The following is a 23397-nucleotide window of genomic DNA, read 5'->3' on the forward strand; positions in this document are numbered from 1 at the left end:
AGACACCTGAGCTGGGAAGCTGAGCAGACAGAATGGCCTGCCAGGGGAACCATTCTCCAAGAAGCAGGGAGGGCCCTTCTCCTCCTTTGCTGTGTTCCTCCCAGTGCTAGTGGGAAGCTTGGATCTCCCCTCCCACAAGCTCAAATATCCCAGCAATGCTGCCCTGACCCCGTACATGCAATGTTTTCTCCTTTCCTACAGTATTTACTCATAATTGTGGCTGGATTAGATTGAAGCAATGCTGGAAAGTATATTTAGTTTGTCTTCAGCAACTCACCTACTGATTACCACTGCTATTTCTACCTCCCATCCGGCCACTCCCTTGTGCCAGGCTCCCCAAATGGCATTCTGTGTGCCCAGTGACCCCCACAGTACCTCCCCCTTCACTCCCGCTCTGCCAGTGGTTCTCAGTTGGGGGCATTCCATGCACCTGCAACTCTGCCAAGCCCCCAGGGGACATTTGGCAAGGTCTGAAGACATTTTTGAGTGCCACACTGGGGTGTGTGGGTAGAGGCCAAGGATGCAGCTAAACATCCTATAATTCACAGGACAGCCCCCTACAATGAACAGTTATCCAGTCGGTTGTGCCAAGGTTGAGAAACCCTGATGGATCTCAAATCTTACTTGTTTTTTGTGGTATTTCTTTAGAACTTTTGTTCCTTTGCTTTGCACGCTGACAGCTAGATACATGATAAACAGATCAAGATACTGAAGACTGCGCCTGGCTAAATTTCACCCTTCCTGAGACAACAGCATTTTAACAATCTCCAGCAGACCTGACACTCTGTCCCAAAGAGACACATCTCTCAAGGTCCTAGGCAGCCCAAGAAGGTGGAGAGCCACATTTTCAGGCAGCCGTGAGTCTTCGCTTTGGAAGGGAGGAGAAGGAACCTCTGAAAAGCCAATTCAGGGCCACCCCTCTGAAACTGGCAGGGAGGGGCTGCCAGAGGAAATGCACACCCCGCCAGCATGCTAGGCCTGCAAGAGGGTGGCTGATGAGTCACCGTGGGCCATCCCTTTGTTACTCATTTCACAGTCTGGCAGCAGCCCAGAAAAGGATACCCCCAAAGTGGAGTTCCCCATGCATGTACAATCACCCTGCATTTGTATCAGGGGCTGGGAGGGGAGGGGGCAGATCCTCCATTTTACTCATGCCCCACCTTCATTAACAGGAAGTCTTCAGCCTCCTTCCCTAAACTGCACACACATCAGAACTGTGAGCCACAGCCAGTGATCCAAACCACGTGTCCCAGGCCTTTCCTTTCCCTTCTCCCTGCCCCACCTGCCGGAAGGGAGGCCCTAAAAGGGAGGATGGGAGGGAGGCGAGGGTGCTGGGACTTGACATTCACTCTCCCTCTCTCAAGTCCCTTGCCTGTCTCAGCCGTGCTCTGGACCAGGAGGACGTGACCTGTGGCATGTTTCATGGTTTTTGTGTCCCTGTTCGCTGCAGCCCTGACCCTCCTGGGCCATCGCCCCCACAGTCACTAGCCGATATCAGAGTTTTTATCTCCAGTACCCCAGCAGAGGTGGCTGTTCCTTCCTGATGGCTGCCTTCCCCCCAGGCACAGGCAAACCCACCCTCTTCCTCCCCATCCCTGCTGTCATCGCAGACCCCACAGAAGAAGGGAGGAGGAGGTGGAACCTTGCCCTCAGCCGGCAATTCCTCTCTTAAATTCCTGCTCTTCAGGAACTCTCCTTCCTTAGCTCCTGGAGGAACCACAAAGACAGTATCTATTTTCCTGACTTCCTGGGGGGATTCACAGTGCCGAACTAGTAAAGTCTCGCTTGGGCTGGGGTACCAAAATACAGGAGAAACATCATCCTGAGAACGGGCCCAACAAGAATGAACATGGGAAACGTTCTCACTCTGATCCTGATCCCCAGAGAGACGGAGGAACCCCACGAGGCCCTGGGTTCCAGTCGCACTTTTCTGTCACACAGTCTTAAAGTTCCCTGCCTTGTAGGAAAAGAAAAAGAAAGGACGCAAACATCGTCATTGTTCCCATTTTGCAGATGGGTGAGTGGAAACTTATGGCTAAAGATCACAAGGTACTGGCAGCACGTGTATGTGCTGGGAGAGGAAAGAATCCACATTCCTTGGCACTGAAGGCCTCTGGCCCTCTGTGGAAACATCAGGAGGCTGTGACCATTGTGTGACCCAGGAAAATTACAGCAGGAGACTCCTCTGAGTCTCTTTCCGGAGCTTCCCCCGGGACACCACCTCCTCTGTCACACCCCTCTCCAAAACTTAGGTGGCTGCCAATGTCACGTGCTAAAGCCGGGACCCAGTCCGGTATTCAAGACATGGCACAGTGTGTCTCCACCTCAGCGACCTGACCTCATTTGACAGTACTCCCCTCTAGCTGTACTCTCCCCAAAGAGAATGTGCAATCTGCATGGATTAAACCTTTACTACACACCAGCCTCTGGAGCTCTGAGCTTTATGTCTATTATTTCATTTCATCTTTACAGTCCCCTGAGGTAGACACAATTTTTTTTTTTTTTTTTTTTTTTTGAGATGAAGTCTCACTCTGTTGCCCAGGCTGGATTGCAGTGGTGTGATCACAGCTCCCTGCAACCTGCGTTTCCTGGGTTCAAGTGATTCTCCTGCTCAGGCTTCTGAGTAGCTGGGATTACAGGTGTGTGCCACCATGCCTGGCTAATTTTTGTATTTTTAGTAGAGACAGGGTTTCACCACATTGGCCAGGCTGCTCTTGAACTCCTGATGTCAAGTGATCCACCTGCCTCGGCCTCCCAAAGTGCTGGGATTAGAGACATGAGCCACCACACCCAGCCAGTAGACACTATTATTTTATTTTTATTTATTTAGTTTTTTTTTTTTGAGATGGAGTCTCACTCCGTTGCCCAGGCTGGAGTGCAGTGGTGCGATCTTGGATCACTGCAACCTCCATCTCTCAGGTTCAAGAGATTCTCCTGCCTCAGCCTCCCAAGTAGCTGGGACTACAGGCGTGTGCCACCATGCCTGGCTAATTTTTTGTATGTTGTGTTGTATTTTTGTAGAGACAGGGTTTCACCATGTTATCCAGGATGGTCTCGATAGTAGACACTATTATTCTATTATTGTCTTCATTTCATGGATGAGGAAACTGAGGTGTGAAGAGGATAGTCATCCCCTCAAGATGACAGAGCCAGTACATGGCAGAATAAGAGGCCAACCCCTAACTGTTGGACACCAAGTCCTCATTCTCTACCCTGATATTTACAGATGTTTATTGATGCATATTTATCTGTTTGTTTTGAGACAAGGTCTCAATCCATCACCCAGGCTAGAATGTCATGGTGCAATCACGACTCACTGCAGCCTTGACCTCCTTGGCTCAAAGTGATCCTCCCACTTCAGCCTCCCAAGTAGCTGGAACTACAGGTGCACACCACCATGCCCAGCTAATTAAAAATATTTTTTTTTTTTTTGCGGAAATGGGTTCTCATTATGTTGCTTGGCTGGTCTTGAACTCCTGGGCTCAAGGGATCCTCTCGCCTCAGCCTCCCAAAGTGTTGGGATTACAGGCATGAGCCACCGTGCCCTGCTTGTTTACTGATGTCTGTGCATGCTTGGCTCCGATGTGAATACTATCCCACTATGGAGAGTAAAGGCTGAGAGGCTGGATTCCAGAGCTCAACAGTCTGCTGCCGTGCAGTGCAGCAGCCACAAGGAACATGTGGCTATTTACATTTAAATTAAATAAAATTACAAATTCAGTTCCTCAGCTGCATGAGTCATATTTCAAGTGCTCCACAGCCACATAGGGCTAGCGCTGCCATTTGGGGCAGTGCAGATATACACTGTTTCCATCATCACTAGAAGTTCTATGGGACAGGGGTGGTGGAGAGGTGGCCTCACTGCACATCTGCTGGCCAGGCCACCTCCTCCTGGGACTCAGTCAGCCAGACAGTGTTGCTAGCCAGGACCCCACCAGACCTCATGGAACACATGGTCCTTCATTTCTCAAATCCCCAGATGACAGTGTCCCTTGGCTGGTCCTCTTGGGGGCTGGTGCTGAGCAAGGTGGAGATATAATTCCTCACAAACACCAGTCCAGCTAAAGCCAGGTGTGTGAGGATGCAGGGAGCTGTCGAGGAAGGTAACATTCTAAAGTCACAGAATGTCAGAAGTAGTGGGGCATCAGGAAAATCTGTTCCAACCTTCTAATCTCAGAGATAAAATAAGACAATTATGGTCATACAGGGGTGTGGCCTGGCTCCTGGCCACAGGAAGCTGGTGGAAAAGCTAAAGAGGCACCCAAACAGGCAGAATCACCCCTGAATCCAGAGCCCATGGGTAGCAGGCTGGAGCCCTGGAATCGCACTCTGCATGCCCTGTGGCTTTGCAGGAAGGCATATGGGAAATGGGGGATTCTTGAAGGGGGTCCCACTGCTCCTATTCCTGGAGAGGGGGCAGGGAGAGCTAAGGAGAGATTTGTTCTTCAGGCATCTGATGTAGCTGGAGACTGCGGGTACCATGGCCAAAGCTGGCGCAGCCAGGGTGGGACAGGGGCCTCCAAGCAACACAGAAGGGTTAGCGGTTCACCCGGACTTGTTTATGAGCTGTCTTAGATGCACTAAGGCAAGAGATGTCTCATCTCGTCTCTAAGATCTTAGATCTTAAATGCGGAGGGAAGGCAGCTGGGAGTGTGGACGGCAGGCACAAGGGAGAAAAGTGCAAGAGCATTTACAACCAGAAGAGAAGCTGAGGGGACACGATGGCCCATGGACAATGTCAGTGCCCTGGGAGGCTGGTAAGGGGGGTGCTGGGACTGGTGGTGAAGAGATCACTCTTAAGAAAAAGAATGGATTTACTTTCTCCATCAAACCAGCTACCATCTATTTGCTAGTCTTTAAAAATTTTAACTACATGGGTACTTATTTATTTATTTTTTTGAGATAAGTTTTCCCTCTGTCGCCCATGCTGGAGTGCAGTGGCTCCAGAACCGGGCTGGAGTGCACGGCTCACAGCAGCTTCCACCTCCTGGGCTCAAGTGATCTTCTGCTTCAGCCTCCCGAGTAGCTGGGACTACAGGCATGTGCCACCAAGCCCCGGTAATTTTTTTGTAGAGACAGAGTTTTGCTATGTTGCCCAAGCTGGTCCCAAACTCTTGGGCTCAAGCGATCCTCTTGTCTCAGCCTCCCAAAGTGCTGGGATTACAGGTGTGAGCCACTACATACTTATTAAAAAGGCACCACAAATTCCAGTAGATAGGCATCCTAAAAAATCTCTGACCAATATTCCCTAAAACTGTCAAGGTCATCAAAATCAAGGAAAGACTGAGAGACTGTCACAGCTCAGAGGAGCCGAAGGAGACTTGACAACTAAATGAAATGTGGGGTCCTGGATGGGATCCCAGAATAGAGAAAGAATCTTAGGGAAAAACTAAGAGAGTCTGCATAAAGCATGGACTTTAACAATACTGCATCAATGCTGATTCATTATAACACATGTACCACACTGATGTAACACGTTAATAATAGGGGAAACTGGGTATGAGGTATCTGGAACTTTCTGTACTGTCATCTCAGCTTTTCTATAAACCTAACACTGTTCTTAAAAAAAAGTCTATTAACATTTTTAAAGGTACTTATTATAAAAACGCATTTTTAAATTTATAATTTAAAAATTACTTGCCAGGTGTGGTGACTCACACCTGTAATCCCAGCACTTGGGAGGACAAGGCAGGAGGATTGCTTGAGTCCAGGAATTTGAAACAGCCTGGGCAACATAGTGAGACCCCATCTCCACACAGACACACACAAAAATTAGCTGGGTGAGGTGGTGCATGCCTGTAGTCCTGGCTACTCGGGAGGCTGAGGTGGGAGGATTGCTTGAGCCCAGGAGGTCGAGGCTGCAGTGAGCTATGGTTCTGTTACTGCACTCTAGTGTAGGCAACAGAGCAAGACAAAGAAAGAAAAATTATTTAAAACACTGAAATATTCAATTTTTAAAATTGAGGAATGCACATCTGACCTCTTTGTGTTCATTGTCTCCCCATATGTTTCTTCTCCTGAGTTTCAGTCTGTGTGTTACCCTAACACAGGCCACAAGTTTGTCTCTCCTCGTTTTGGCATTTCCACCCTTAGATTATGAAATTTTCAAGGATGAGGATCTGGTTTCCAACCCAACTTATTTTCTTCTCCTACTCTTCTCTTCCTCCACCATTCTCTTTTTCTTCGGCAATTTGGCGAAAGGACTTTTCACATAACTGGAATCAGTAATGATAATCCCAGTCCCTTGAATTTGTCTGGGATTCTACAGTGTGCCAAGTGTATTTGCCTGTATAAATCTCACTTTCCTCCACAGCCCTGGGAAAGGAGCCTTATTATTATTCCCATTTCACAGAAGAGAAAACTGAGGCTCAGAGAGGCTGGGTCCAAATAAATGGCTAATGAGTGGTAGAGGGAACAGGACTGGAAACTTCCCCATCTGGCTTGCCTTTCCCATTGGTCTTGCTCCTTCCCCACTCGCTGCTGAACTAGGCTGTGGTGTGGGGCACCCTGTGAGTGTTCTGGGGGTCCATGTGACATCTTGAGGAGGAGGCAGGTTGACCCACCCCTGAAGGGTCCAGGGAACATTTGCTGGGTTACAATGAAATGGGGGTGTGCTGTTTCAACAGCCTTGGCAGCCTTGGGCTCTCCCCCAGGAAGCCAAAGGCCTGCAAGGTGACCTACGCCTTCCTGGCTGGGGTAGCTGCCTTCATCTGTGAGCGGTGAGGCTGTGGGGAAAGCTCAGTGGTGACCCAGTGCAAAGCAAAGCAACAGAGGTAGGAGCAGCTCAGCCTTGGACCAAGTTTTCTGGGTCCTTGGGAGCCATTTCAAGTGGCAAGCACCTGTAAGAATGTGGTTACTACCCCACAATTTCAGAGCCATATTTAGCTGCAGGGTCAGCCAGTGGAGGCTCCATCCGGGTCTCCAGCCCTTCCTCCAGCAGGGCAGAATTTTCTCTGCTGAATCAATTCTCACACAACTACATTCTGCAATGGAGATGGCTCTTGGTGAGAGCAGCTCTGTAAACATGGTTTAAATGACTTTGGTGAAGCTTGGAATCTGAGCCTTCTGGGAAGGAGGGTGGTATTTCTGGATTAACCATTGCTGGGCAGCACAGTAAACAGGGCAGGGCATTGCGAAGTGCACAAGTCTAAGAATGTCACCTGCCCAAGTTCCCTGGGGGAACTGAGTAAGGCTCAGGGTAGAAAGTGCAGGTAGAGAAGATGAATTTTGCTGAGAATGGTTCCTCAGCACAGCACTATGGCAAATTGGAGGGAGCATGGGTTAGGAAGAGTGTAGGATTTAAAATCAGACCAGGGTTCAATCCTTTGGCAATTATTAGCTGTGTGGCTTTACATTTACCCTCCCCTCTCTGTGGCTCAGTTTTTTTTTTTATCTGTACAGTGAGATGAAAATATTTACTTTAGATATGGAATGAGTACATGACATGCTATAGTGAAAAAATGCCCCATGAATTGCATATTGTTATGTAGGTGATGGGTGCTGTTATTACTCCTTATGTGTGTAATAAAGAATGATCTTGGCCGGGCACAGTGGCTCACACCTGTAATCCCAGCACTTTGGGAGGCCGAGGTGGGTGGATCACTTGAACTCAGAAGTTCAAGACCAGCCTGCACAACATGGCAAGACCAGGTCTCTACAAAAAATACAAAAATTAGCCAGGTGTGGTGGTGTGTGCCTGTAGTCCCAGGTACTCAGAAGGCTGAGGTAGGAGGATCACTCGAGCCCAGGAGGCCAAGGCTGCAGTGAGCCAAGATCCTGCCACTGCACTCCAACCCTGGGGAACAGGGTGAGACCCTGCCAAAAAAAAAAGAGAGAGAGAGAGAGAAAGAGAAAGAAAGAGAGAAAAAAAGGATGATCTTGTGATGCTCTAACCCTCTAGCACAAGGAATGAGGAATAGCTGGTCAGAAACCAGGGAATGGCTTTAGAATAGCTGAATACAACATCTTACAGGGTGTCTGAGGTCACTTCATTCACCCTCCTTCCTTCTCCGCTTTTGGAAGTGATGGAAGTTCCAGGTAATTACTTGCCCAGTCTTCCGACTACCAACAGAGCTGATTCTAGGCTCATATCTCTGCCCATGTTGCAGAGTGTCACTGTCATGGCCTCTGTTCCTGGTGCTTGTGAGGTTGTTGGCATTTGGTGAAGATCAAGGCCCCATCAGCACCGTCTGCCCACATGCCAGAATCAGGGCGAGAATACGGTATACCACATTGCACAGACTGATCTAACTAGAGTCCTCCAAAATGAAAGGCCAAAAGAACAAAATGACCAATACTGCATTACACACACACACACATGCACACACACACACCCCCGAGAAATTACAGACTAGGTACTAAGACTTTTTTTTTTTTTTTTTTTTTTTGAGATGGAGTCTCGCTCTGTCGCCCAGGCTGGAGTGCAGTGGCCGGATCTCAGCTCACTGCAAGCTCCACCTCCCGGGTTTGCGCCATTCTCCTGCCTCAGCCTCTCAAGTAGCTGGGACTACAGGCGCCCGCCACCTCGCCCGGCTAGTTTTTTGTATTTTTTTTAGTAGAGACGGGGTTTCACCGCGTTAGCCAGGATGGTCACGATCTCTTGACCTCGTGATCTGCCCGTCTCGGCCTCCCAAAGTGCTGGGATTACAGGCTTGAGCCACCGCGCCCGGCCGGTACTAAGACATTTTTAAAAGGTTTACATTTTCATCTGGTTTATAATTCCCTTGGGAGGGGAATTTCTCCCAGGAATGTTAAACTTTGCTGTCTCCTCTCCAAATGGCCCAGTGGTATTTACACAGGACTTAAATCATGTATTTGTTGCTTGAACTTTGGCCCTTAAGGTGTTGTTAAACTTTGAAGCAGTTGTTAGGCAGTTGCTGTGTTTCTTTCTGGATTCTCTCTCTCTCTCTTTTTTTCTTTTTTTTTTTGAGATGGAGTCTCACTCTATCGCCCAGGCTGGAGTGCAGTGGTGCAATCTCCACTCACTGCAACCTCTGCCTCCTGGGTTCAAGCAATTCTCCTGCCTCAGTCTCCTGAGTAGCTGGGATTACAGGCACCCAGCACCACGTCCAGCTAATTTTTTTTTGTATTTTTAGTAGACACAGGGTTTCACCATGTTGGCCAGGCTGGTCTCCAACTCCTGACTCAGGTGATCCACCTGCCTCAGTCTCCCAGAGTGTTGGGATTACAGACGTGAGCCACTGCGCCCGGCTGTTTCTGGATTCTGTAAAGCCCCCAGGGTTGGTCAAAGTTTCCATCAATTCCATTTTCTCTAATGAATACATTTTCCTGGAGGATCAGCCTTGGGTTCCCAAGGACCTCTATCTTCTGTCTTTTGTGGGGCGAGAAGAAAAGAAATGAAAAGAGTATTTTCTGCAGGTAAGAATGTGCTCTGGCATCTCAGGAATCTGTAGAGCCTGAGCTCAGACAAGCTTTCCCACTCAGGTCACGTTCTCCCTCAGTCTGTCTGTCCTAATGATTCACACAGATGCCCTGACATCCCTCAGGGCTAGAAAATTTTCCAGGTCCCCTCTTAGGGAGTATAGCTCAGGATTTAAACATACCCTGGGGTCAGGGGTACCAGCCCCCACTTCAGTTGTAGGAGGACCTCTGCATCCTCATCTATGAAATGAGAATAATCACGGTGACTTAGAGATAAATATTAGCTGTTATCAGCTGGTATTAGGGGTATAGGAATAACAAAACCTCTGCTAGGTGGGTGAGGACAGGAGGTACAACTCTAGTTGATTGATTTTGTTACTGATGAACTTGCCTGGGGAGCCAGCCAGCTGACGCTGATGGCAGAAAATAGATTTTTGGTTTATCAGAGCAAAATAATCTCCTCCAGTAATTATAGGCCCGCATTTATTGCGAGTAAAAGAACATTGAGGGTGGATTCTATGAGAATCTTAGATAACAGCCCCAGGCCCCATTGCTGGGACTTCCTAGAAGCTTTGGGAGTTTTCATACTAAAGGTAGAGAACCCTGTGGGTTCAAACCCTCAACAACGACTATCTCCAGAAACAAATCTGAACTTGGCTCCAGAAAGCAAGGTTTTGGACAATTCAGCTACTTCGGTTAATTTTTACTTAAATGATCATTACAGCTGTGATACCGTGGTGAGCTGGTCTGGCAAACACTGAAATGCCCTGATACTTTAACTTCCTTCAGCAGTGAGCATTAGAGTTTCCTCTTCCCTCACACTGAGTCACCTTCCCTGGTCCCTGAACCTCAGAGAACTAATGTCTCAGTGCTGTCATTGGCCTGGGGGAGTCCTCTCACCTGGTCCTCTGCCCAGAGCCTATTTCATGAACCACTGGTAATACTGGCTCCAGGAGGTGCATACCAAGGGGTGACTGACATCCAGAAGCCCCCTGGTCCTCCCAGTGGCAGCATCTCTGTAACCTCAGCAACTAGCCCTGTGCAGGGGACACAGGAGGCCTCATTTGTGTGCCCCAGCATGGGGCTGGAGGTAGAAATATTGCCCCCTGGGGCCAAGAAATTCCATGGAGCTTCTGCAAATAGAAATTGCCAAGCTGCTTGGGAAGGGAGAGAAGCCACAGATTGTCCCTCATCTCTCCACCCACAGCCTTACAGACAGGACCCCCCAGCTTGCTCTGAATCCATCACTTACCCAGGGCTCCTTGGCAGATGTCTGTGCGGGTGGCTCCTCCAATGATAAATTGGGGGTCAGCGCAGATCTCCTGGGAACAAGACCCACAAAGTGCTGTTAGCCCCCCAGGCAGGTGTTTCTGCAGCTAGGATGCCTCCATTCTCAGTGGATCTTCTAACCCCTTCTCCCCTCTGGGGAAAGTGTGTCATCACAGTCAGAGCTCTGTGTCATGAAGTCCTTCTGACCCCTGCTTCCTGGGCCCTGATGGGTGGATGGGCGGTCCTGTCTGAGAAGGGCAGGCATTTGGACCCTACACACTCTGGAATGCCTAGAGCTGTTTCCCAGGGGCCACAGCAGCAAGTCCAGCTTCTTCTGCCAGACGTTGAGACCATCACACTCCAGAGCCACCCTATCCACTGGGCTAGCACCTTCTCTCCTCTGTTACTGCATGCAAGTTGTTTTGCTTGCATGAAATTCCTTCCTTTCCCAGTCTCTTCCCTCCTTTTCCATATTGCATCATACATTGAGGCTCACTGTCACCTCCTCTGTGAAGTCCTCCTTCCTAGTCCTTCCTAGTCCAATCTTCACTCATCCCTTCAAGTCTGAGTCCCAGAGTCTCTGGACTCTGCAATTTACTACTTAGGTACTACTCTGTCTTCCTAACACATGCCCTTTTGAGGGCAGGGGGGATCTAACCCTTTTGAATTATTCCATGGGGTCATGAAACTTAGAGCATCTGTATATTCTGTACCTGCTTACATCAGAGACTGCACTCAAAGCTTTATTGCATGGAATGGGTATTATCCCCCTTTTACAGACGAGGAAACAGCTCAAAAGGGTGAAGTGATGTGTCCAAAGTTAACACAGTTCACAGATAATAGACAGCACTGGCATTGGAACTTACTGATCAAACGCGCCAACTCTTTCTGCTCCTGCCCTGCCTCTAATTGATTTAGTACCAAGTGTCCAAGGGTGTTAAAATCTCTGGGGCCGTTGTCATAAGCAGACTGATGGAAGCCAATCTTGAACACTTCTTAGCCCTTTCAGTAGCCTTCCAAGTGTGTTTCGATTCTGAACAGCCCCACCCAAAAGCCACAGAGGAAGTTGGGGCACAAACTTGGGCCTCTCTGGGCTCAGGCAACCTTGGCTTGAAGGAGCTGCTCCTGCGTCTCATGTCCACTTGGGCTGCACACGCCTGCCTCCACCCAACGGCGCTCGGCGTGCCCACTCTGTCAAGCAGAAGTTTGCCTATGTGAGACTTGGATCTAGCCCCTGATCATCCTGGCTCAGATTGTGGGAGCTCTTCCGGAAGCACCGTCTGCCGCAGAGGACATTCTCTTCATGCCTCTGCCTTGTTGCTCTCTGCTCCTATTGGTTTTGGGGATGGCAGAGAGAATCAGAATGCTCTTTTGCTGAGGCAAAGGAAGCCAGCTTGGCCCAAGGCCTGTCAGCGAGCTCTTATCCAGCTGATGGAATAGATTGGGCTTGGTGCTGGGAGCCTGTTTATTATAAAGAATCACAGTGATAATCCTGAGTGTGCCAGGCACTTACCCCAGCAGGGTTTTTCCATTATACTTCAGAAACTTTCGAATGCCGTTAGCAGACTCTAGAGAAGTCAGAGTTCAGAGTGGTGCTGAGCGATGCTTCAGAAAACTGAAACTTGCGCACAGCATGTAGGGCATCGAATCAAATATGGGACTTACCAGTCAGTGAAAAGGGGTTGAGGGTTTGGGCTTTGCTGCATTATTCTGATAACCTGGGTTTAAATCCTGGCTCTGCCACTTATTGTATAGGTCCTAGGACCCTGGAAAGTCACCTGATCTTTTGAAGCCTCAGTTTTTTCACCTGCAAAATGGGAACGATGAAAATACCCAACTCAGAGGATTGTTCTGAGTGTTAAATGAGATAATGATGTAAACATGCCCTGGCAAGCACTCCATAAATGTGATCTATTATTACTACTGTTGAAGAAGTTGATGATAACAGTCACTGAACTTGGAGACAGGACATATGGGTTTGAGGCTGAGTTTGGCCAGCTGAAGATAAGCAAGTGAGAAACCGCTCAGAGGTTTGATTTTCTTGGGGGAAACATAGGGGCTCACAATATCTGCCCTTGCTCCTAATGGACTGGTTGCTGGGAGGATCCGATGTGCCACCCGGATCATGCCTGCTTTCTCCCTCCTCACTGTGCCCCTGCATGGCCCTTGGACCCCCCTGGACTTACTGCTTTAATCCCCCTTCCAGGTGCTGGAGCCACTCTTGCCAGTGTTGTGAAATCCTCTCTCCGAGGAAGAGCAGCTCCTCCTGCTGCAAGGCTAACCTGCTCCCCTCTCCTGCCCACAACCCGTATTCTCACTTCCTCAGGGACCCTGTTTCACTGCCCCTCCCTGCCTTTATCTTTAATCCCTTCCTCCTCGTGATTCAACATGTGACACTTTCAAGTTGTTCTCATATGAAAAAAAAAACCGGCTCTCAAAATCCAGGTCCTGCTCTACCTATCAGTTCTCCTCTCTTCCCAGGGGCCGTTCTTAAATGAGTTGATCACGTTCTTCATTTCCAGTTCCTTTACTCTGGAGTCTATAACAATCTGGCTTCTACCCTCGCCTTTCCATTGAAATTGCTCTGCTAAACTCACCAATGACCTGCTAGTGTTCAAATCCAGTGGAAACAATTGTGCTCTCCTTGCCTGACCTCAGCAGCATTTGAGAAGGTAGGATAGAGGCAGACAACGCAGCCATAAAGGGTGGGCTCAACATGCACAGACTACACACAGTCCTGGATCTATGGCCTATATCCACTTGACTCTGAGCAAGGATTTAACCTTCCCAAGCCTCAATTTCTTCAACTGGCAAATGGGGATCATAATAGTCACACTCTTCCTTGGTAGTGCAGTGCACAGCCCACCTGCCCTAAGCAGTGGCCCTAGATCATCTCTAGACCTCTATATCCTCATCTGGAAGTCCCACAGGCATTCCCAACTGTTGGGGAACCTGTCTCTGTCACCTCACTAGCCTCAGAAGTAAGTCTTCAGAAGCAGAAACCATATGCATTGTGCCTAGCATATAGAAGGTATCTGAGAAATGCTTATTGAATGAACGAAAGAATAAGTGAATGAGTGTGAACTCACTGTGTAAACTGTAAAGTGCCATGCAAATGTAAAGTGAACACATTCTCTTGGTTTGCGTTTCATTTTTTTTTTTTTTTTAATTTACTTTTTTATAGAGACAAGTCTTACTGTGTTGCCCGGGCTGGTCTTGAACTCCTGGCTCAAGCGATCCTCCCACCTTGGCCTCCCATAGTGCTGGGATTACAGGCGTGAGGCACCACATCAGGTCAGTTTATCACTTTTGCAACCATAATTTCATCTGAGGCTCATTACAATCCTGCATCCATTCATTCTACAGTCACTTCTTTTGTGTTCACTAGTGTATCTCCTGAGCTCTCAGGACAGTGCCTGGCATGTAATAGGTGCTCCATCAATGTTGTTGAATGAATGAGTGAATAAATGAATGGATGAATACTGTGAAAGGCATGGCTATGTGCTAGGCACTGGGGATATACTGGTAAATAATATACACGTGATTCCTGCAGTTCAGTAGGAAGAACAAATACATGTGATTATATTTGTAAACTGTGACAATGCTATGAAGGAAATGAGTGGGGTGAGAGTTAGAGAATAACAAGGTGGGGAGGTGGCTGCTAAGAAGGGTCAGAAAATACCTGTTTGAGGAGGGAACATGTGACTAAGTTGGAAAGAATGAGAGTGAGCCACACTCCAGGTAAGAGCGTGCCTTGCTGGTGAGAAGGCCTCGTGCAGGCAAGAACTGGCTCTTTGAGAGACTGAAAGGAGGCCAGGATGGCAGGGTCTGGCAGGCCACGAAAGAGAGAAAATATCTAGGCAGGGTGTGTTATTTTAGATGAAGACACGGAGGCACAGAGAGTTTAAACGGCTCGCTCAAGGTCACCCAGCAGGTTAGCAAGAAGGTGAATTCAAGTGCTCTGAGTCTGGGCTAGGGTGCTTCCTGCAGCCCTGGCTACCTATGAGCTGGATTTAGGGTAACAGAAGGTGACCTGGGAGGCTGCCGGGTGTGGAAGCAGAGCTGGAAGGCTTGTTCTCATAACAGGAATCTAGAAGTTGGGCTTCAGGCAGGCTTCCCCAGGCGTGGTAGGGGAAGCCTGGGGAAGTCCCAAAAGAGGCGGTTCCCCGAGAAACGGAATGGACAAGTAGATTGGGGAGCGCAAGTTGTCCCAGGGCCGGGAGGTCAGAGACCCTGGGGGACGGGATAATGGGGTCTGGAGGGCTCCCGGAGCTTTCCCCAGTGAGGATTCCCACCAGGCAAACCAGGAGACACCTCCGTGTCCTGGGTTAATTACCAGTGTCGATGTTATGGGGAGGTATCGCTGGCTCCCCTTTGGAAAAATAAATGTAACCCCAGGGCTGCATGAGACTATCCTTAGTCACAAAATGACCAGGCTCTGGCCTGTCCCCCTCCACGAACAGACAGAACCCCAGTTGGAGACGGACTTTGTCTGGTGGATGTTGCCTCTCCCTTCCCTGCAGACCCGATTCCCCGCCTCTTCCAGGTCCCCGCTACAGTTCAATTACAAGTTTCACCCCGGCCTCCTGTGTCACCCTGAGTTTTTGTGAAGTCCTAAATTGGCCTGCTAGTGGGATTTGAGTGCTGTGATTCGCCCCGACCCGCCCAGGAAAGCGTGGTGGGTGGAAGAGAGGGCAGGCCCCGGGAGTTCCCCCACGCTCGAAAGGAGTCCCAGACTCCGGCGGCGTGTAGGTGTCGCAGGCCTGCGGGGTCCTGGCTTGCGGCTTCCCCACTGCAGCACCCGGGCTGCCCCCCGCCCCAGCGCGCCGCGGGCCAGCTGCACCCCTCCCTGCCCGGCACCCCGCCCTGCCCGCGTCCTGCCGCGCACTTCCTACCGTGGGTCGCTTCCACTCGATGCCCCGGGTTTTGCTGGAGTAGGGCCCCAACTCCTTGAAGCCCAGGGCCGAGGGGATGGCCGGGAAGGAGGGGTCCTGGAAGAGCGTCCCGGCCTCCAGGCACTCGTTCCGCAGCGCCTCATAGTCCTGGTTGAGGTACTTGATGGCCCTCTCGTGGGAGCCCAGCCCCTCGGCCGCCTCCCGGTCCTTCACCAGCTTGGCCGCGATGCCCGCCATGCTGCGGCCCCGGCTGCCGTGCTGCTCAGAGAAAGGTCGGGGCGACTTCGCGCTGCGCTCGGCTGGGGCGCGGCCAGGGCCCGGCGCGCTGCTGCGGACACTGCGGGCGCCGCCGCTGCGAGCGATGATTCACCGGAGGGAAGCGGCCCGGCCCGCGGGGTGTGGCCTCTGCCGCTCCCGGCCTGATGGGCTCCCGGCCCGGGACCAGGCCAGCCTGCGGCCTGCGGAGCGCCGGGATCGCCGCGACCCGGGGCCGGTGCTGCCATCTGCGGACAGCTCCCGGGATGGCGCGGCCTGGCGCCGGGAAGGCTCGCGAATCGCGGTCCAGAGTTGGGGCTCCCACCGGAACCCGAGGCCACCTTTACACTCAATGGGGAGGAAGGCTGGGCGACACCGGAGGCTAGGGTAGTTGTGGCCGTCCAGAAAACACCCGGGGAGTTAGCAGAGGATCAGGTAGTGAAGTTGAGGAAACTAAATCAGCTGCCCTGAACCTTGTGCCAAACACCGTCTTAACGGCTCTGCATACATCATCTCATTCAATCCTCCCAGCAACTCTGAAGAAGGCACTGATATTGTTCCCATCTTACAGATGAGAAAACTGAGCCTCAGAGAGGCTAAATGACTTCCCAATGTGGCACAACGGTCACAGGCAGAACAGGGACTCTAAGCCACGGAGGCCTGTTGCAATCACGATGCTGCAGTTACTACTGCTCAGCTGTTTATTTGATTACAGATAGGGTTGTCAGATTTGGCCAATAAGGCTGGGCGCAGTGGCTCACGCCTGTAATCCCAACACTCTGGGAGGCTGGAGGCAGGTGGATCACCTGAGGTCAGGAGTTCGAGACCAGCCTGGCCAACATGGTGAAACCCTGTCTCTACTAAAAATACGTTGTGGCAGGTGCCTGTGACCCCAGTTACTTGGGAGGCTGAGACAGGAGAATTGCTTGAACCCAGGAGGCAGAAGTTGCAGTGAGACGAGATCGCGCCACTACACTCCAGCCTGGGTGACAAAGCAAAACACCATATCAAAAATAAAATAATATCATATAAAATAAAAAGATTTGGCCAATAAAACAACAGCCCTCCCAAATGTTTAATTTGAATTTCAGATAAACAACAGATACTTGTAAAGTATATGTAGGCCCCAAATATTGCATGGGCATACATACTTATACTAAAAGAAAATATGATTCATTGTTTATCTGAAACTCATATTTAACTGGTAGGATGAGTTGGGTTACTGTTGGAGAGGGCTTAGAATAGTGCCTGTGTCGGCTACTGTGACCACTCTGTTGTGGAGTCAGGGTGTGATTCTCAGCTCACACACAGAGACATGGGTGCGTGCCAAGAAATGCAGATGGGAAGAAATTACCTCCTCTCCTTCTCTACAGTAGTAGGAAGGAATTTGGGTTTCACTGGAAAATTGTGCATGGTGTACAGCAGTGGTTCTCCACTGGGGCAGCTGTGTCCCATATCCCACCCCAGGAAACATTTGGGAATGTCTGGAGATAGTTTTTATTGTCACAGCTAGGAGATGAGGTGCTACTGGCCTTTACTAAGTAGAAGTTAGGGATGCTGCTAAGCATCTTACAATGTCTGGGATAACTCTTGTGAGCCCAGAAAACCTGAAACAGGTCTCAGTTAATTTAGAAAGTTAATTTTGCCATGGTTGAAGACGCACACCTGTGACACAGGAAGCCCTGAGGACACGTGCCCAAGGTGGTTGGGGTGCAGCTTGGATTTATACATGTTAGGGAGGCAAGGATCATCAATTAAGTACATTTAAGAAATACATTTGTTTGGTTCAGAATGGCAGGACAACTCAAAGTGAGGTGGCGGGGGCAGTGGGAGTGGCTTCCAGGATATAGGTAAATATTTTAACATTTTCTGGTTGACAATTGGTTGAGTTTGCCTAAAGGCCTGGGATCAATAGAAAGGAATGTTTGGGTTGCGATAAGAGGTTGTGGAGACAAAAGTTTTATCACATAGATGAAACTTTTAACTAGCAGGCTTCAGAGTGAACAGGCTGTAAAATGCTTCTTATCAGACCTAAAGTCTGCATTGATGTTCACACCGGAGAGGTATAATGAGGCATGTCTGACCTCCCCTTTCCTTCATGGCCTGAAAATTTCAGGTTAAAATTTTAAGAGCCCTGACTAAGGGGGAACCATCCATTTAGATGGTTGGGGGTGGAGGGGTGCAGTGGGGGCTTAGAATTTTATTTTTGGTTTACATTCTGCACCCAAAAGATGATCTAGTTCAAGACATCAGTCATGCAGAGGCTGAGAAACCCTGGTTTAGAGCATCTCCTTCCAGAAGATCTGGCTCTAGCCTTTCGTTGTTTTTTTTTTTTGAGATGTAGTCTCCCCCTGTCAGCCAGGCTGGAGTGCAGTGACATGATCTCAATGATCTCAGCGAACTGCAACCTGTGCCTCCCAGGTTCCAGTGATTCTCCTGCCTCAGCCTCCCAAGTAGCTGGGATTACAGGTGTACACCACCACACCTGGCTAATTTTTTATATTTTTTGTAGAGATGGGGTTTCACCATGTTGGCCAGGCTGGTCTCGAATTACTGACCTCAGGTGATCCCCTTGCCTCTGCCTCCCAAAGTGCTGAGATTACAGGTGTGAGCCGCCACACAGGCCCCTTTCATTGTTTTTGAGTTATTTTGTAACTCTAAGTTGTAGATAACTGTAGCAACGTACAGTTATCTAAGTAACTCTAAGTAAGTTACCTAAGTTGTAGATAACTGTAGCAAAATAATTTTTCCTATGGATATGCAAATGCATTCTGTCCAGTAGAGGCCTACATTCCCCCTGTAGAGAGACTAGCTTTTTGTCTAGTTGCATATTCAATTTCAATACTCTTTATGTCATGTAAATTGTGCTGCTTTGGCTTCTCCTTTGAACCAGTTATAACATCCACCAGATTGCCTCATTTAATCAAGTTAAATGGACTCTTTTATATATATTTTTTGAGACGGAGTTTCACTGTTGTTGCCCAGGCTGGAGTGCAATGGTGCAATCTTGGCTCACCACAACCTCTGCCTCCCAGGTTCAAGTGATTCTCCTGCCTCAGCCTCCCGAGTAGCTGGGATTACAGGTGCCCGCCACCATGCCTGGCCAATTTTGTATTTTTAGTAGAGACAGGGTTTCTCCATGTTGGTCAGGCTGGCCTCAAACTCCTGATCTCAGGTGATCTGTCCACCTCTGCTTCCCAAAGTGCTAGGATTACAGGTGTGAGCCACTGCACTCCACTGAAATGGAATCTTTAAAATGTGTTTATTTTATACTAATATGAGAGCCGTGATTTTACCTTTTCTTAAAACAAGTATTTCTGTCACTATTATTCCTCTGCCCCATCTATTCTTGTCTCTGACCATGTGTCCATAGTCGCCCATTACTTATCCGCTTTGCTTGACAAAACTTTGGTCAGACTTCTCTCTTTCCTACAGATCCCTGAACTCTGCTTGCCCCCAAGCCTGAACAAGTACAAAGTGGAGTGTCCCCGCCAAGTCACCTCCCTGCCCAGCTTCTCCTGGGAATCGACTGAACACAGCTAGATCCTTTTCCTGTCAGCTCCCACAGGTCATTTCCCCTCACTTGTCCAGCTTCCCCTCCAAAGAGTCTGCTTATCTCCACTTGCCCCTCCTTTACCCTAGAAAAGAAGAACCTTTTTCTGTTTGATTCTGAGATGCTTGCAGGTTCTCTGCATTGGAATTGTCTTTCTCTCTTTCCTCCCTCCCTCCTTTCTCTCTCTCTTTCTTTCTTTCTTTCTTTTCTTTCTTTCTCATTCTTTCTTCTCTTTCTCTCTTTTTTATTTCTCACTCCCTTCCTCCTTTCCTCCCTTCCTCTCCTTCTTTCTCTCTTTCTTTCTTTTTCTTTCTTTCTCTCTCTTTCTTTCTTCTCTTTCTCTCTTTTTTCTTTCTTTCTCCCTCCCTTCCTCTCCTTCTCTTTCTCTCTTTCTCTCTCTCTCTCCCTTCCTTTTTCTCTCTCTTTCTTTCTTTCTTTCTTTCTTTCTTTCTTTCTTTCTCTCTCTCTCTCTCTCTTTCTTTCTTCTTTTCTTTCTCTCTCTCTCTCTCTCTCACTCTTTTTTTCTTTCTTGTTTCACTCTTGTTGCCCAGGCTGGAGTACAGTGGCACAATCTCCGCTCACTGCAACCTCTGCCTCCCAGGTGCAAGCGATTCTCCTGCCTCAGCCTCCTGAGTAGCTGGGATTACAGGTGCCAGCTGCCATGCCTAGCTAATTTTTTGTATTTTTAGTAGAAACGGGGTTTCATCATGTTGGCCAGGCTGGTCTTGAACTCCTGACCTCAGGTGATCCACCTGCTTTGGCCTCCCAAAGTGCTGGGATTATAGGTGTGAGCCACCGCGCCTGGCTTGCAGTAGTTATTCTTTCTGTCGAAGTGTCCCTTTATCAAAGTCTGGATTTTTTTTTTTTTTTTTGACAGTTTCACTCTTGTCACCCAGGCTGGAGTGCAATGGTGCGATCTTGGCTCACTGCAACCTCTACCTCCTGGTTCGAGTGATTCTCCCGCCTCAGTCTCCCATGGTTTGGTTTTTATTTGACATCCTCCCTCTCTAGTTTGCAAGTCTGGGCACGCTGCCTGATGGGCAGGTACCACCGTCCACCACCAGGTTTTGCTTTCTGTACTCTTGAATAAGATGGGGACACAGCTTTCATTGTGTAATGGTTGGCGCTCTGGACTCTGAGTCCAGAGATGGGGATACAGGCATTCATTTCTAGCTCATGGGTTTCTGGTGCAAAGGTTTTATGAAACCATTACAATTGAAAACAGAGGAAAGAGACAGCCCTGTCCTGGAAGCTGTTCATTTGTTCCACTGTCTGATTTCCATTGGCCCCACCCTAACTTCTTCTGGGCTTGAGGCTCTTGGGAGAAAGCTTGTCCTCCTGCCCAGTGGGGCAGAGCTCAGGCTTCTCCTCCGCTGATCTCAAGGACAGCTCATCTCTGGAGGAAGTGACTCCTCCCAGGCAGGTGGAGGTCGTTTCCCTCTCAAGTCATTTTAGCAACAAATGGGCAGATCAAACCTATCATTCCCGTCAAATCAGAAGCTTTGCGTAGCCAGGGAGCAGAAGAGCCTCCTGGGTTACCTGAACTTCCTCTACCCCAGCTAGGCAACACCATCTTTGGTGCAGCCCTGACAGCTCCCCTTACCAGCCTTCTAGGTATCGCTGTGCACACAGGGTTCTGCTTACAAAGGGCTTTAGGCAGTCCTATGCCACCCACATTTATTTGCAAACACATACAATGACTACTTTCCCCAACCAATTGGACAAAGTCTAGTTTTTAAACCTGAGTAAATGCTGCTTTTTCTACTTCCCAAAGCCTCTCACACTATGCTATCTCACTGGACCCAGCAAAGTCTTCTCTTTCTCTGACCACACAGTCCTTTTCACAGGAACACAGGGACACAGACAAACACTTCATGGTGGAAACCTTCCTGGAGTGAGTCAGCCAGCCCTGAGGGTGGTGGTGAGTCAGAAACAGCTGGGATTGTCCAAAACTGCCTGGGTCTGGGCCACTGACCTTGTGAGTAAATGAGAGAGAGAGAGAGAGAAAGAGAGAAAGAGAGACAGAGAGAGAAAAAAAATGAGAGTAAGAATGTGTGTGTCTCAGAGGGCCGTGGTAATGGAATCTTTTTCAGTAGCATTTTTCTTTAGATTATTTTCTCCCTGGCCCTGGATGTTTGAGATGCATCAGACGCACAATCTGCAGGTTCTGGAATTTTTTTTTTTCTTTTTGAGGCAGAATCTTGCTCTGTCACCCAGGCTGGAGTACAGTGGCACAATCTCGGCTCACTGCAACCTCTGCCTCCTGGGTTCAAGCGATTCTCCTGCCTCAGGCTCTTGAGTGTCTGGGATTACAGGCGCTCGCTGCCATGCCTGGCTAATTTTTGTATTTTTAATAGCGATGAGGTTTCGTCATGTTGTCCAAGCTGGTCTTGAACTCCTGACCTCAGGTGATCTACCCATCTTGGCCTCCCAAAGTGCTGGGATTACAGATGTGAGCCACCGTGCCCAGCCAGGTTCTGGAGATACTAACCAAAACTTCCTTTTTAATTTTGCACCTCCACATGTCAGTCTCAGTTTTTATTTGATATATTTGTGCACGTTACACATATTTACACATATTTGTGCACTTAATCTTCACAGTTAGTCAAGGGAGAGCTTATCGCCTCATTGTATGGATGAGTAAACGGAGGCCCAGTGGAGCAGCTGACATGTGTTGTAGAGCCAGCCTGGCTGCCAACACCTAGACCACGGTCCCCTGGGGTCTGTCCATGCCCAGTGTAGGAGGGCAGAGGGAATGGCAGGCCCAGGCTGAGGAAAAGACCCTGTTTTCTTCCCCTCCCTCTTTCAGGTCCATGATCTGAATCCCAAGGAGATCAGAGAGAATATGAATTCCACAGGGCTGCAAAGAACGGTTTCATTTGAAGAGATTTCTTTCTCTTCTGAAGCAGCTGCAGGGTTTCTTCTTTCCTTATAGTTGTAGCATGGGTATTGGACAAGCCTGTTAGATGCCACTCAACAGGGAGGGGGCTTCTCGAGGGATTCCAAGAGCTGAAGAGGCAATGGAAAGGCTTCTCCCTGGTGTTGCAAAAGATGAGAGGTGCTGACAGTAGAAGGAGAGAGGGAAACTCTGGAAAGAAATCCAGCAGCCCAGATAGTTTTCTAAGCCCCTTCTCTTTTCCCAGTCTGTTGGAGCTTAGGGTCTTACATCCCACCCTTGCCAAGAGGCTAGAGCCGAAGCTGCAGCCCTTCACCCACCAGTGCTATCTCCCAGAGGGGTTTTCATAGCTGGAGTTCCCTAGTAGTAACTTTACTAATAATACGTGAAGTCTTATATGTGTGGGGTCTGGCAATTTTCAAAATACTAACTATCCATTCTCTCATCTCTTAAAATGGGGAAATAATATCTACTTTGCATAGTTCTCAGGGTTGTTATAAGCATCAAATCACAGTGTATGTGAAATTATTTGGGGAACTATAAAACCTTAGATGCTATCATTGTTATCATCGGCAGCAATGGCGCCTTTCTTCTAAAGGCACGTGAGTACTTGACATGTGGCAGCAAATCCTGTTTTCAAGCTTCCTGATGTATGGAACAAATATAGAGAAGCATGCTTTTCTCCACTGCATGGGAAGTGATCACCTCAGATGTCAGCACCACAGGGTGCTGGGAGAGGAGCTGGCCCCATCCATAATTCCCGTCAGCCAGCTCCCTAATAAATATGTCTCCAAGTCAGAACAGGGAGCTTACCAAGCAAAAACAGCTACAAAACAAGCCTCCAGGCCCCTGCCCCAAACTCCATCTACCATCCACATTTTATTTTTTTCATCCCTAAGTCCTTCCCACATCGAAATTCTAGAACTGCCCAGATATATGCTCAAGTTCATGTGGTAAGAAAGCCAAAGTAGCACTCTGCCACTCAGTCTTCCGAGGATGTTGTCGTGGTGGTCAGCATGTCATTTCCCCAACACATCTGCTGGGGCAGAAACCAGTTTCCCCAGTATGGTTCAGCGGTGGTTCTCTGCGTGCAAGATCACCAGTGCTTGTCTAAATTGTGATTTAGGTAACCATAGGTAACCTAAATG

General features: G+C 48.9%; 1 protein-coding gene across 3 annotated transcripts in view; it reads right to left on the reverse strand.

Moving 5' to 3' along the window:
• CAPN2 (calpain 2) overlaps positions 1–16198 on the reverse strand; it is a 61331-nt gene extending 45133 nt beyond the window's left edge. For 2 of the 3 annotated variants that reach the window (XM_003893063.4, XM_021926895.2), the window contains exons 1-2: positions 15546–16198; positions 10634–10703 (exon numbers count right to left, since the gene is read on the reverse strand). In XM_003893063.4, the coding sequence (XP_003893112.1) occupies positions 10634–10703; positions 15546–15782 (307 nt within the window). In that variant the 5' untranslated portion in view covers positions 15783–16198. The remainder of the gene's footprint in view (positions 1–10633; positions 10704–15545) is intronic. The other variant, XR_002517352.2, reaches the window with a different exon arrangement.
• Between the last annotated feature and the right edge of the window lie 7199 nt (positions 16199–23397).

The sequence above is a fragment of the Papio anubis genome, chromosome 1 (assembly GCF_008728515.1).
Source record: "Papio anubis isolate 15944 chromosome 1, Panubis1.0, whole genome shotgun sequence".
Taxonomy (NCBI): Eukaryota; Metazoa; Chordata; class Mammalia; order Primates; family Cercopithecidae; genus Papio; species Papio anubis.